At 44.6% G+C, this 12,997-nt stretch overlaps 1 protein-coding gene across 1 annotated transcript in view; it reads left to right on the plus strand.

The window, feature by feature from the left end:
* Window positions 1–2,884: 2,884 nt before the first annotated feature.
* COG3 (component of oligomeric golgi complex 3) overlaps window positions 2,885–12,997 on the plus strand; it is a 59,374-nt gene continuing 49,261 nt past the window's right edge. The window contains exons 1-2 of the mRNA XM_052649973.1: window positions 2,885–3,149; window positions 12,787–12,933. Coding sequence (XP_052505933.1) covers window positions 2,973–3,149; window positions 12,787–12,933 — 324 coding nt within the window. The 5' untranslated portion in view covers window positions 2,885–2,972. The remainder of the gene's footprint in view (window positions 3,150–12,786; window positions 12,934–12,997) is intronic.

Here is a 12,997-nt window from a genome sequence, read left to right on the forward strand (position 1 = left end):
GAAAATCCCATGGATGGAGGAGCCTGGTAGGCTGCAGTCCATGGGGTCACTAGGAGTCGGACACAACTGAGCGACTTCACTTTCACTTTTCACTTCCATGCATTGGAGAAGGAAATGAAAACCCACTCCAGAATTCTTGCCTGGAGAATCCCAGGGATGGGGTCGCACAGAGTCGGACATGACTGAAGCGACTTAGCAGCAGCATGATTATGGGGCTTCCCTGGTGGCTCAGCGGTAAAGAATACCTGCAGGAGTCTCAGGTTTGATCCCTGAGTCAGGAAGTTCCCTTGGAGAAGGAAATTGCAACTTACTCCAGTATTCTTGCCTGGAGAATCCCATGGACAGAGGAGCCTGGTGGGCTATAGTCCACCGGGTCGCAAAGAGTCAGTCACAACTTAGTAACTAAACAACAACCACAATAACAAAGCATGATTATGGGTTTAGGCAAATCTGCAATATAAGCACATTTGTGAGAGAAGATGCTTATATTTGACCTCTGAAGGATAATATTTGGTGAAGAATTGTCATTGCAAAACTCAACAGGATAAACTTCATTTCTGATACTTTTGTAATCAGCCTGGCCTACAAAGGAGGAAGTGTGTTTTAGGTATACTAATAAACAAAAATCCCTTACCTTAGATGCAAAACTCACTGAAAAAAAAGGAAAAGAAAGTGATTATTAATAATCCTAACCATCTGTGAATATTTTGGGAGTGTTTCCTTTGGTCAACAGTATGGTACACTGTTTCATTCTCAGTTTTATCATTTCTCCAAAGAGATACACATTTGCTACAACACAAGAATTTTAACTCTGTAAAATATTTATTATATTTATTTGGTTGCAGTGGGTGTTAGCTGTGGCATGTAGGATATGGTAAGTGTGGAATCTTAACTGCTAGACCACCAGGAAAGTTTTAACTCTTGACTTTGATATAATTTTCAGTTCAGTCGCTCAGTCGTGTCCGACTCTTTGTGACCCCATGAACCGCAGCACACCAAGCCTCCCTGTCCACCACCAACTCCCAGAGTCCACCCAAACCCATGTCCATTGTGTCGGTGATGCCATTTTAGACTTTAGAAAACTGCAAAAGTGCTAGAGTTCAGATGTGCCCTTCATCCAGCTTCACCTTGTGTTACCATCTTACATAACCACATCATGTACAACAATCAAGGCTGGGAAGTTACTTTGGTACACTACTGTTATCTAAACCATAGGGCTAACTTTTTTCTATAGTTTTCCCTTTTTTGTCCCAAGATCCAATCCAGGCTCCCACATTGCATCTACTTGTCAAGTTTCTCTCATCCCCTAAATGTAACAGTTCCTCAGTCTTCCTTCTCATTTTTGACTTTGACTTTTTTGTTTGTTTTTTTGACTTTGACACTTTTGAAGATTAGTGGTGAGCAGTTTTGTAGGATGTCTGTCTATTTGAGTTTGTTTGATGTTTTCTCATAATGAGAATGTGGTTTTGCATTTCTGGCAAGAATATCACAAAAGTGATACTGTGTTCGTCTTGATATTAGGAGTTTCATGGTGATGATGTTGACCTTGATCTCTTGGTTAAGGGGATGTTTCTCCACTGTAATGTTTACAGCAACCCTCACCTCCCCCCATGAATAAATATCTCTGAGAGATCCTTTGATACTACACAAATTTCTGTATCTCCTCAAACTTTGGCCCACTAATTTTAGCATCCTTAGATTTTTCCCTGCTTTTTAATTATTGCTGTGATATCTTTAATGATTTTTCCCCTCGGTCTTTCTACGTTTATTGGTTGAAATTCTTTAGTAAAGTGGAGTCTTTTCTTCCTTATTTATTTATTCATATCAGTGTGACCTCATAGGTATTTATTTTATTCTATAGGTTACGGTCAAATACTATCGTTATTTATTTTGTTGCTGAAATCTACATGATATAAATGGCAGAACAGCTTTCCAACTACACATCTGTGCCGTGAATTATTGATCCAGTTCTTCAATGCTGGACGTTTGAGTGGTTATTTGATACTATTTATGATGAGGAGAAGGCAATGGCACCCCACTCCAGTACTCTTGCCTGGAAAATCCCATGGACAGGGGAACCTGGTGGGCTACAGTCCATGGGGTCGCCAAGAGTCAGACACGACTGAGCGACTTCACTTTCACCTTTCACTTTCATGCATTGGAGAAGGCAATGGCACCCCACTCCAGTGTTCTTGCCTGGAGAATCCCAGGGACGGGGAAACCTGGTGGGCTGCGGTCTATGGGGTCGCATAGAGTCGGACACGACTGAAGTGACTTAGCAGCAGCATGATGTCTGATATTGGAGGAGGACCCGGCAACCCACTCCAGTATTCTTGCCTGAAGAATCCCCATGGACAGAGGAGCCTGGCAGGCTACAGTCCATTGGGTTGCAAAGAGTCGGACACGACTGAAGCGACTTAGCATGCATGATGTCTGATATACCTAAGCCTTTGAGTTTTTATGTTTTCATAAATTAGGTTTCTAACAGCGGAATTTTGAATGTTTGAAAAGTTGTGGTAACTCAACACGTCAACACGGAAATCAGTCCACAGATTACGGCGCTGTGAGCTGAGAGAGGGAGCAGATCCTGGAGCTCAGTGAGGCCCCTGCCGGCAGGGTCACGGAGCACAGTTGTCAATAACGACACGTAACAATAAAGTTATTGATGTTGAGGCAGGGACTTCCGGTAGGGGCAAGTCTATTTCCGTTAGGCCCTAGAGCCTTCGTCCTCTCGGTCTACATCCCAACCGGAAATACTTGTACCCCTTCGAAAGCCACGTCGGTCCTGGACTCAGTCCCGCCCACGCAGGGGAGGGAATCGCTTCCGGAGTCAGGGTGTTCTGGCTCGCCCCGCCCCGCCGCCGGTGCCGCGCTGGAAGCCTCGGCGCTCCCGGAAGTGGCCCGGGCCTCTCTGTGTCTCTCTCGGGGTCCCCACCTCCCCGCTGCTGCTGCGGGCCGCGGGGGAGGCGGCGATGGCGGAGGCGTCTCTGCTGTTGTCGCTGCCAGAGGCGGCGGCGGAGCGGGACGCTCGGGAGAAGCTAGCTCTGTGGGATGGGAGAGCGGACACGAAGGCGCCGCTGACCGACCGGCAGACGGACTCGGTGCTGGCGCTGAAGGCGGCTGCCGAGGCCCTGCCCGTGCCGGCCGAGGTGAGGCGACGGCGGGGGCCGGGCTGGGTCAGCTCCGTGGGCGCGTCCGCCGACGCCCGCCCTGCAGACCGCCTCCCGGGGTCTCTGCCCTCCTTCTCGGGCGCGGGGACGACTCCAGTGGGCGAGGCCGCTCCCCTTCCCGGGCTGTCAGGCCTCTCTCTGCCCGGGACCGCCGGCGCTCCCCCTGCGGCGCGGGCCGGTTGGCCGGGAGCTTTGCCCCGGCAGTCTCGCCCCGGGTGTCCCTGGGGTCACCGAGGCTCAGTCCTGCCGCCCACCCTCTCCCGGAAGGAGAGCGCGGCGAACCCGAAGTGCTTCGCTTTCAGGACAGCCTCCTGTTGGTGTTCGTTTGCCACCTTAATGACTACCCCGGCTTCCCTTTTCCCTAGGGGCGCCTGGGGAAGACCAGAGTTAGTCCGGGGTGACAGTTTTCATTCATCGCACGTTGATCTGTTGAGCTCTCGAATCAAGTGCAGGTTGTGTTTATATTTAACTTACAGCAGAGCAGTAAAAATGTTTTTCTTTGGAAGCTAGGTCGGGACATTATTAGATAATGCTGGTTTTCGGTTTTAGTCTCAACGTTTCTAGTTCTAACTATCATTTTGGGATGCTATGCATTTTACTGCCTGTGTGATTCAGTTCAATTAATTATAAGAGCAAGAAGTACCTTTCATGAGTTGTCAGACGTTTTACAAACTTTTTCTAGTTTGGGGGGCCAGGTTCAGAAGGTCATTTTATTTGCATCCATAGTTACTTTTGATGTTGGAAGCCTTGTTTTCACACTTGGTGTCCGAAGACAGGTGGAGTTTAGCGATTTAAGCTTTTAGAGGATAAGAACTTTGGTTTGAAAGTTCTCACTTAAACTGTCTCATGCTTTGCAGTAAAATACAAGTGTTCTTTCTTGGGTTTCTCTGTCCACCTGTAGAAGTCTGTGCTGAAAGTGGATTTGAAATAAATGAAGAAGCAGGTAGAAATTTGCTTTGGCGTTGCCATCAAAGCCTTTTATGCTTGGGGAATAGAAGTTGTTTGCTCTGTAAATATTTCAGTCTGTTTATAATTGGATCTGGCCTGTTACCAAAGCAGTATACTTGGACATCACAGTACCTTTGGCAAACTGTGTTCCGTAAGAAAGGTGACCCAGCTTGTTTCTATTCTCTTGGGTCACAAACTATTATTCCCATTGAGCATGAGGGAAAGGGGTTGGAGAGGAGTAAATGGAATTTCTTCATTTTCATCCTGTTATGTGATAGTCTTGCAATATAATGCCTACTGTTAGTAGGCAGTCATTTAACATACATTATGTGTCTAACTGAGGGCCAGGAATTGAGGATGGAAAGATAAGAAAGACAAGGTCCCTGCCTCATGGAGCTTACATAATTATGGTGATTATGAATATGTAAAAAAAAGAGAGAAGAAGGTAAGTTCAAATGGTGGTCCAGGATATAGAGAAAATAAAATAGGATGGTATGACACCAGGGAATAAGGTAGGCATGCCCTTTCAGATAAGATGGAAGGCCTTTCTAAAAAATTGAGTAGAGAACTCATGTTGGAAAACAAGAAGCCTGCATTGTAAAGACAAGAAAAGTAATCTAGCTGGAGGAAAAGGCAATGTAAAGTCCTGGGTAGGTAGAGTCTGACAAGATCAAAGGCTCAGTGAGGGTCTTCTGGTGTGTGCACCCCTAGTGTTGGATTCCTGTGAGACTCAGATGCCAGCCTGTCATTTACCCATCCTGGAACCTGTGAGGGGTTTCTCCCTGCTCGTCTGCTTTCAGCAGCCCTCTTTTCTTTTTGAATGTCGGGTGGGGAGGCTTGCATGCGCTTGTGTGTGCTCAGTCTCATCTGGTTCTCTGGGACCCCATGCCTGTAGCCCTCCAGGCGCCTCTGTCCATGGAGTTTTCCAGGCAAGAACACTGGAGTGGGTTGCCATTTCCTCTTCCAGGGGATCTTCCTGACCCAGGGATTGAACCTGGTGTCTCCTGAATTGGCAGGTGGATTCTTTAGCACTGAACCACCAGGGAAGACTGAAATTGAATTTTTTAACCCTGTTGTCACTCTTTTAACATTGGCAGTGAGGAAAAAATGCCGCAGTTTTTATTTTGTCCAACCAGGGTATCTGTAAAGGATTTTCTGTAGCATTTTCCAATTTTCAGGAGATAAAGTGTTTCCTGAACAGCAGGAACTGAGCAAGTTAGTTGAATAGTAAGAGACCAGCTGCTGCTGCTAAGTCGCTTCAATCATATCTGACTCTGTGCAACCTCATAGACAGCAGTCCACCAGGCTCCCCCGTCCCTGGGGTTCTCCAGGCAAGAACACTGGAGTGGGTTGCCATTTTCTTCTCCAATGCATGAAAGTGAAAAGTGAAAGTGAAGTCTCTCAGTCGTGTCTGACTCTTCGAGGCCCCATGGACTGCAGCCTACCAGGCTCCTCCGTCCATGGGATTTTCCAGGCAAGAGTACTGGAGTGGGGTGCCATTGCCTTCTCTGAAGAGACCAGCTAACTTTCAATAAATATCATAAAGCTGTTAATAATTTTCTTTTCTATGAAAGTGAACTAGTCTTTTCTTGGAAGGGAGTTACATTAAGTTGGTGTTAGATAAGAAAATTTGTGGTATATTAGGTAGACTGGCTTCTTGTAGCTATAGCATATTTTTTAGTCATGAGAGCCTTTTTCTTTCTGCTGAGTTTAGTCATTCTGAATAAAATGCTGAGATGATTTACCCTGAAAGTTACCTGTAATTGACTGTTAGAGCTGTTTTCCTAAAGGTTTTGTGACCTTAGATTGATACTTCTGTGAAACTGTTTTCTTCTTTATAAAATGGGGATGATATGTGCCTCTCAGGGTATGTGAGAATTAAATCATGTATGTGCATACAGCAAGCTATCTGTCAGTATTGTATTATGTATGTGCTTTTCTCCCCAAATGATTAGTACCTTAAAAGAACAGGCTAGGATCTTAGGATCTTGAGCTGATGTAGGTGTCACTCAGACCAGAGGTAAGAAAAGAAGGAGTTAGGTGCCTTGAAGGAAGGTTCTGAGTCTCCATCTGTATCACTTCAGTGATTTGTTCAAGCAGAGTCGATAATGTCAGATTTCATTTAGGGAATACATTTATTACATTGATTACAAAAGTGATTTTCTCCAACCCAAAACTGCACGAGAAAAGTTTGGAGAGAAAGGCATATTTGCTTGTTTTTTTCTGGCCCCGCTCAGCTGGTCAGGCAAGGCTTGATAGTTTGTAATTAGTGTTTGACATGTCAGTGTCCCCGTTTATATGCAGTAGCTCTCCGGGCTCGTTCCTCTCCGGTGGTGGATGTCTTCTCCGTCCGGACACCGGGACCGTGCACGTGGACCAGAGATGTCTAGTCGTCTCCTCTCCAGGAGTGAAAGAGTGGCCAGAACAGGAAGTCGGTGACGCCAGCGCACCCTTCTTGATTTCCCATTCTGTTCCAGGTGCTTTGAGGAGAGAACACAGCTGGGCAGATGTACCTAACAAGGACATCTTTTGAGAACTTCTTTTCTAAAAACGTATTTGTGTATTATTTCTTTGGCTGCACCAAAGGTCTTAGTTGTGGCATGTGGGATCTAACTCCTTGACCAGGGGTTGAACCCCGGGGCCCTCTGTTGGGAGTGAGGAGTCTTAGCCAAGGGACCACCAGCGAAGTCCCTCATAACCTCTTAGAAAGCAACTTGTTTTGGGATTCTAAAAGATTGTTTCTTAGAAGTGGTTGCAGTGCGGCTTCTAGCTTGTTTGGCTTGAGAGAAAATGGTTTTGTATTAGAACGAGGCAACAGGACAGGAAGCTGACTTCTGCTTCTTGATATTTAAAAGTCCTTGTGGTTGGAAAGTAGTCATTTGTGCATGAAGTGATCAAGTAGAATGCTCCTTCATAATTGAGATTATCTCATTTATTCACAACGTCCAGATTACAGATTCTATTTGGGGTAACTGTGTAGTACCTTCTCAAGTAGATACAGTTTTCGTATGATTCTGTTTTCTAAAGTATATCAGAGGATGAGTTCTGGTCGCAGTGGCAGGCAGAGCACATGTGTATGACACCCCCGGGTCCTTACGACACGACAGTGTTGAGGGCGTGGCACACCCAGAGAAAGGTGGTTTCAGTAAACCTGTACCTAAGACTTGATGATCTAACAATACAAATGTTGGCAGTCTGTAAAAGAGATGGTATATGGGTAACAGAATTTGAGAGTGAATATAGAAGGAGATGTTAAGGGTATTAATTTCACTTTATACCATGGGAATCAGTAGATAGGACCTTAAATTGATGAATTCACACACAGTGCTGTTAATCTGTGTTTTCAAGTTATGGAATACCCAACAAAAATACTACTGAAAACAGTGAACTTTTAAACTCTTCTGATGATTTGGAATAAAAATGTGAATAATATTTATAAAAGAAAGTTGATAAAAATTACAGGTAATCTCTTTGGTTCCTTCTGCTTTTAAAAGTTCTTCATTTTACCCTCAAATTCCTTAGAAATGTTTCTCAAATTATAAGCGTTGGTATTACCTCAGAGAAGAATTAAAAGGGCAGAGAAAGGAAGAGGGCAACTTGATTTTGATATAATCATTCTAAACTGCTGTACTTGTAAAATAATGCCTTAGTTGTAATTTAATGACAAGAGTTGTGAATTTGAAGTAAGAAAATAAATTCCATCTTTTTCTTACACTCTGTTGAAAATGCTGCATATCAAATGAAAAGGTAAAGATGTATATATTATACTGCTATTTGGGTTTTTAAAAAAAGGTACACTTCCTTTGTATATGCATAACCTGTCTTAGAAAAGCTTCATGAGAAACTAGTTAACATTAGTAGCTCCTGGGGAGGGAACTGGGTGGCTAGGGAATGGGTCCATGGGAAGAAAATGTTTCCTATCATTTTGAATTCTGTGTTTTCTTAACGTTCCTCCTCAACCCTCAGCTGTTGGTGTGCCTGGAGGTGCCCTTGTGTTCTCGATTTTTAGCTGCTTGATGACACTGGGACCTCAGCTCTCTGGTGGAATATACTTCGCAGATTGTTTGTATTCTTCTTATCATAAGACTGCAAGCCACACTCTGTCTAGCGTTTTTATTTCAGCCTAGCCTCCATGTGCTTTCTTGCTTTCTGCTTTTTTCTTTTTTCAAATCTGTGCCTGATCCCCATCCCCATCCCTTTACCTTTTGTGTGTGTGTTCATTGCTTAGTCGTATCTGACTCTTTGCAACTCCATGGACTGTAGTCGCCAGGCTCCTCTGTCCATGGGATTCTCCAGGCAAGAATACTGGAGTGGGTTGCCATTTCCTTCTCCACGGGATCTTCCCAACCCAGGGATCGAACCCAGGTCTCCTGCATTGCAGGTAGACGTTTTACCAGTCTGAGCTTCTTAGATAACGTATAAACTGTGAGAAAATTATGTGTTTGAATGTTGTCATGATCTGTTCATAAATAACTGATAAAGGTCATTTACAGACTATTCTGTTTTCAAGAAGCAGTTCAATTCTGATATATAAATGTACTCTGTAAAGGGAACCCTTTTGCACTGTTGACGGGAATGCAAATTGGTGCAACCACTATGTACAATAGTATGGGGGTTTCTTAAAAGACTAAAAACAGAACTCCCATGTGATCCAGCAGTCCCACTCCTGGCATACCTCAGCGGAAAACTCTTTTTTTTTCTTGGCTATTACAAAAGTTTATTTAACAAAAAAGTTAAGTAAGAAAATGTACACAACCCAATTTTTCTGGTAATAATATGTGGAGAGGGGACACATGGAAGCGTTGATTTCTCTGGTGAGCACAGCCATTGTTCATACTCGTTCCAAGGCTTCTAACATGATGATACTATTTCCTCGTATTACCACCATTCCAGTATTGTTGTGTTGCCCACTAGTTGCCATCTCCACACATTCATCTATCACAAGATTCATAAAGGGATCAAATCCCCGCAATATTCGTTGGACATGTCTGCCACCATTTAATTTCAATGATAACTTCTTGTCCATAAATTTCTTCAACTCGGGAGGGTCAGCTTTGCTCATGATGTCTACTCTGAGAGATCAAAGAAGCCTCCAAACGGAATTTGAGTAGCCCTCACGCTCCAGCCTGGAAAACTCTTACTTTTTGAAAAGATACATGCACTCCAGTATTCATAGCTCCACCACTTAGAACAGCCAAGACACAGAAGCGACTTAAACGTCCATCAGTAGATGAATGAGCTCCAGAGATTGGGCATATATGCAGGGGACTAGTAAGTAGCCGTAAAAAAGGATGAAGTAATGCCTTTTGCAGCAGCATGGATGAGCTAGAGATTATCATGCCGAGTCAGGTGAGTCAGACAAAAACAAATACGGTATGACATGTGGAGGGTAAAAAATGATACAAATGCTTGTTTACAAAACAGATTCACAAATGTAGAAAACAAACTTATGGTTACCAAAGGCGGAAGAGGGAGGGGATAGCTGAGGAGTTTGGGATTAACAGGTATTTACTACTGTATATAAAATAGATTAACAACAAGGTTCTCTGTATAGCACAGAGAACTATATTCAGCAGCTCCGATCGCTTGGTTTGCTGTCTGGAGGGCCTCGTGCCCGTGCGTGGTGCGCCAGCCCCGATGGCGCCTCCCCTGGGAGGCAGCGTTTGTGGTGAGCGGCTGCACAGAGTGTGAGCAGGCACGCTTACTCCCTCTGTCCTTGGAACCTCTGGTGGCAGCAGACAGTTGCTGGCCACACTTTAAACTCAAGGTAGATTCTCACCAGATTCCAGAAACTTAATTCTTACCCCCCCACAGTCCTTTTATATGCAGAGATTGTGTCGCCATTCAGCATGGGTTTATGTGAACAGGTGATGCCCTTAATACATATTTACATACATCCAAGACCCTCCTGGCTCTTGAGTCAGGCTCGTCTGTGGGAAGACTGAGGATCAGTCTCCTTCCTGAACTGTTTTTTTTCCTCTGTGCAGCTTCCCAGTGATCCAAGAAGTCTGTTTTCTCATACTTGTGTTTTCTTGTTTTTGCAGTGGTCCCATACAGATAATTTAATTTCTATATGGAATGAATGAAAAGTGCTCAGTCGTGTCTGACTCTTGGCAGGGACTGTAGGCCTCCAGGCTCCTCTGTCCATGGAATTTGCTAGGCAAGAATGCTGGAGTAGGTTGCCATTTCATTCTCCAGGGGATCTTCCCGACCCAGGGATCGAACTTATATCGCTCACACCTCCTGCATTGAGTTCAGTTCAGTTCAGTTGCTCAGTCGTGTCCGACTCTTTGCGACCCCATGAACCGCAGCACACCAGGCCTCCCTGTCCATCACCAACTCCTGGAGTCCACCCAAACCCATGTCCATTGAGTCGGTGATGCCATCCAACCATCTCATCCTCTGTCGTCCCCTTCTCCTCCTGCCTTCAATCTTTCCCAGCATCAGGGTCTTTTCAAATGAGTCAGCTCTTCACATCAGGTGGCGAAAGTATTGGAGTTTCAGCTTCAACGTCAGTCCTCCCAATGAACACCCAGGACTGATCTCCTTTAGGATGGACTGGTTGGCTCTCCTTGCAGGCCAAGGGACTCTAGAGTCTTCTCCAATACCACAGTTCAAAAGCATCAATTCTTCGGCGCTCAGTTTTCTTTATAGTCCAACTCTCACATCCATACATGACCACTGGAAAAACCATAACCTTGACTAGATGGACCTTTGCTGGCAAAGTAATGTCTCTGCTTTCTAATATGCTGTCTAGGTTGGTCATAACTTCCCTTCCAAGGAGTAAGCGTCTTTTAGTTTCATGGTTGCAATCACCATCTGCAGCGATTTTGGAGCCCAGAAAAATAAAGTCAGCCACTGTTTCCACTGTTTCCCCATCTATTTCCCATGAAGTGATGGGACCAGATGCCATGATCTTCGTTTTCTGAATGTTGAGCTTTAAGCCAACTTTTTCACTCTCCTCCTTCACTTTCATTAAGAGGCTCTTAAGTTCCTCTTCACTTTCTGCCATAAGGGTGGTGTCATCTGTATATCTGAGGTGATTGATATTTCTCCTGGCAATCTTGATTCCAGCTTGTGCTTCCTCCAGCCCAGCGTTTCTCATGTTGTACTCTGCTAGAAGTTAAATAAGCAGCGTGACAATATACAGCCCTGACGGACTCCTTTTCCTATTTGGAACCAGTCTGTTGTTCCATGTCCAGTTCTGCATTAGCAGGTGGATTTCTTGACCACTGTGCCACCTGGGAAGTCCGTCATTAACTTAGAAATGCTTAGATATTAAGTAACTTGCCCATTGTAACACAGCTCATAAGTGAGCAGGGAATTCCCTGGTGGTCCAGTTATTAGGACTTCATGCTTTCACGGCTGAGGATGCGGGGTCGATCCCTGGTGGGGGACCTAGGATCCCAAAAACTGCGTGGCTGAAAAAATAGGGAGCAGGAGTTCAAAGCAGGCTGTGCTATAAAGTGCTTTATTTACCATGGCTGAGAGGACAGCCCCACGTGAACCCAGGTACAAAATCCCCTACATTTAAAGGGTCATATTTCTAAATTAATGATGGTGCATTTTATATCTCCCTTATTTTATTTTAGCTTTAAAAAGAAAATACTGCCTTCAGATGAAATTTCTGTATCTAGAAAAATAAGAAGCAATTTCTTAAAACCCTGGATTAAGGTCTTTTATTGCTAGACCTTAGATGTCATGCGCTAAGGGCTGAAACCTGGGATTGAAAAGAAACAGTTGGGGCTTTTTTACCTTCCCCAGCAATCACACTGCGCCCCCGGCCCTTTTAGGTCTAAAAACAGCCTGCCTGTGTGACTCTAGGTAAATGAACACCGGGACTATCTTTAGTAATGGAAACTAGACAGTATTCTGGGTCTGATGGCATCAAAGTGAGGCACTCAGGATTCTGATGGGACACTCTGAAATTCTTTCTCTTCAGTTGTGATTTCAGAAGGTCAGCCGGAAGATGTGGGTGAAGTCTGTCAGCTGTGTGGAGATGGTGGCAGGAGGTGCAGTTGTGGCCCTTGATTTCTGGGTGTGCCTGGTGTTCTGTTGGTTGTGGTTAAGGAGGTCAGTCTTTGGTGCTGATGCCTGAGAGGCCTGCTGCTTTCATTAGCACAGGGTTTGCCTTCGACTGGTGCTAGTTCACCAGAGGCTCCGTAGGAGAACGTGTGCAGATTAGTACAGATTCATCACCAGGTTTCAAAAGATAAGCCTAAAACTTTACTAATGGGATATTGGTATCCTGTTTATATTTTGAGATTAGCATTTAATGTATGTGTGTGTGTGTGCCCAGTTGCTCAGTCGTGTCTGACTTGGCGACTCCAAGGACTGGGGCCTGCCAGGGTCCTCTGTCCATGGAATTTTCCAGGCAAGAATTCTGGAGTGGGTTGCCATTTCCTCCTGCAGAGGATCTTCCCAACCCAGAGACTGAACACACATCTTTTGTGTCTCCTGTGTTGGGAGGCAGATTCTTTATGGTTGTGTCACCATAGAGTGAGCCTAACTGTAAGTGTTAGTATTATATGGCAATTACTAACCTCAGATGATTTAATGGAAAACATTTCTTTCTCTTTCAGAACAACTGAGATGGACTACCAATCTTGAGTTGAGTTCAGAGAATTTTCAATTTATTTGAATCTCTTTGTGGCTCTTTTTTTTCAAGCTCCCGATTGAAGATTTATGCAGTTTAACCTCCCAGTCACTGCCCATTGCACAGACTTCAGTAGTGCCCGAATCTACAGAAGACATTCTCTTGAAGGGATTCACGTCCTTAGGAATGGAAGAGGAAAGAATCGAAACTGCACAGCAGGTGAATGGTAGCTTTTACTTCTAAGAATATTTATTGTTTTAAATGTCTCAAGAGAGGGCTAATA

Source organism: Budorcas taxicolor, chromosome 12, assembly GCF_023091745.1.
Source record: "Budorcas taxicolor isolate Tak-1 chromosome 12, Takin1.1, whole genome shotgun sequence".
NCBI classification, from domain to species: Eukaryota; Metazoa; Chordata; class Mammalia; order Artiodactyla; family Bovidae; genus Budorcas; species Budorcas taxicolor.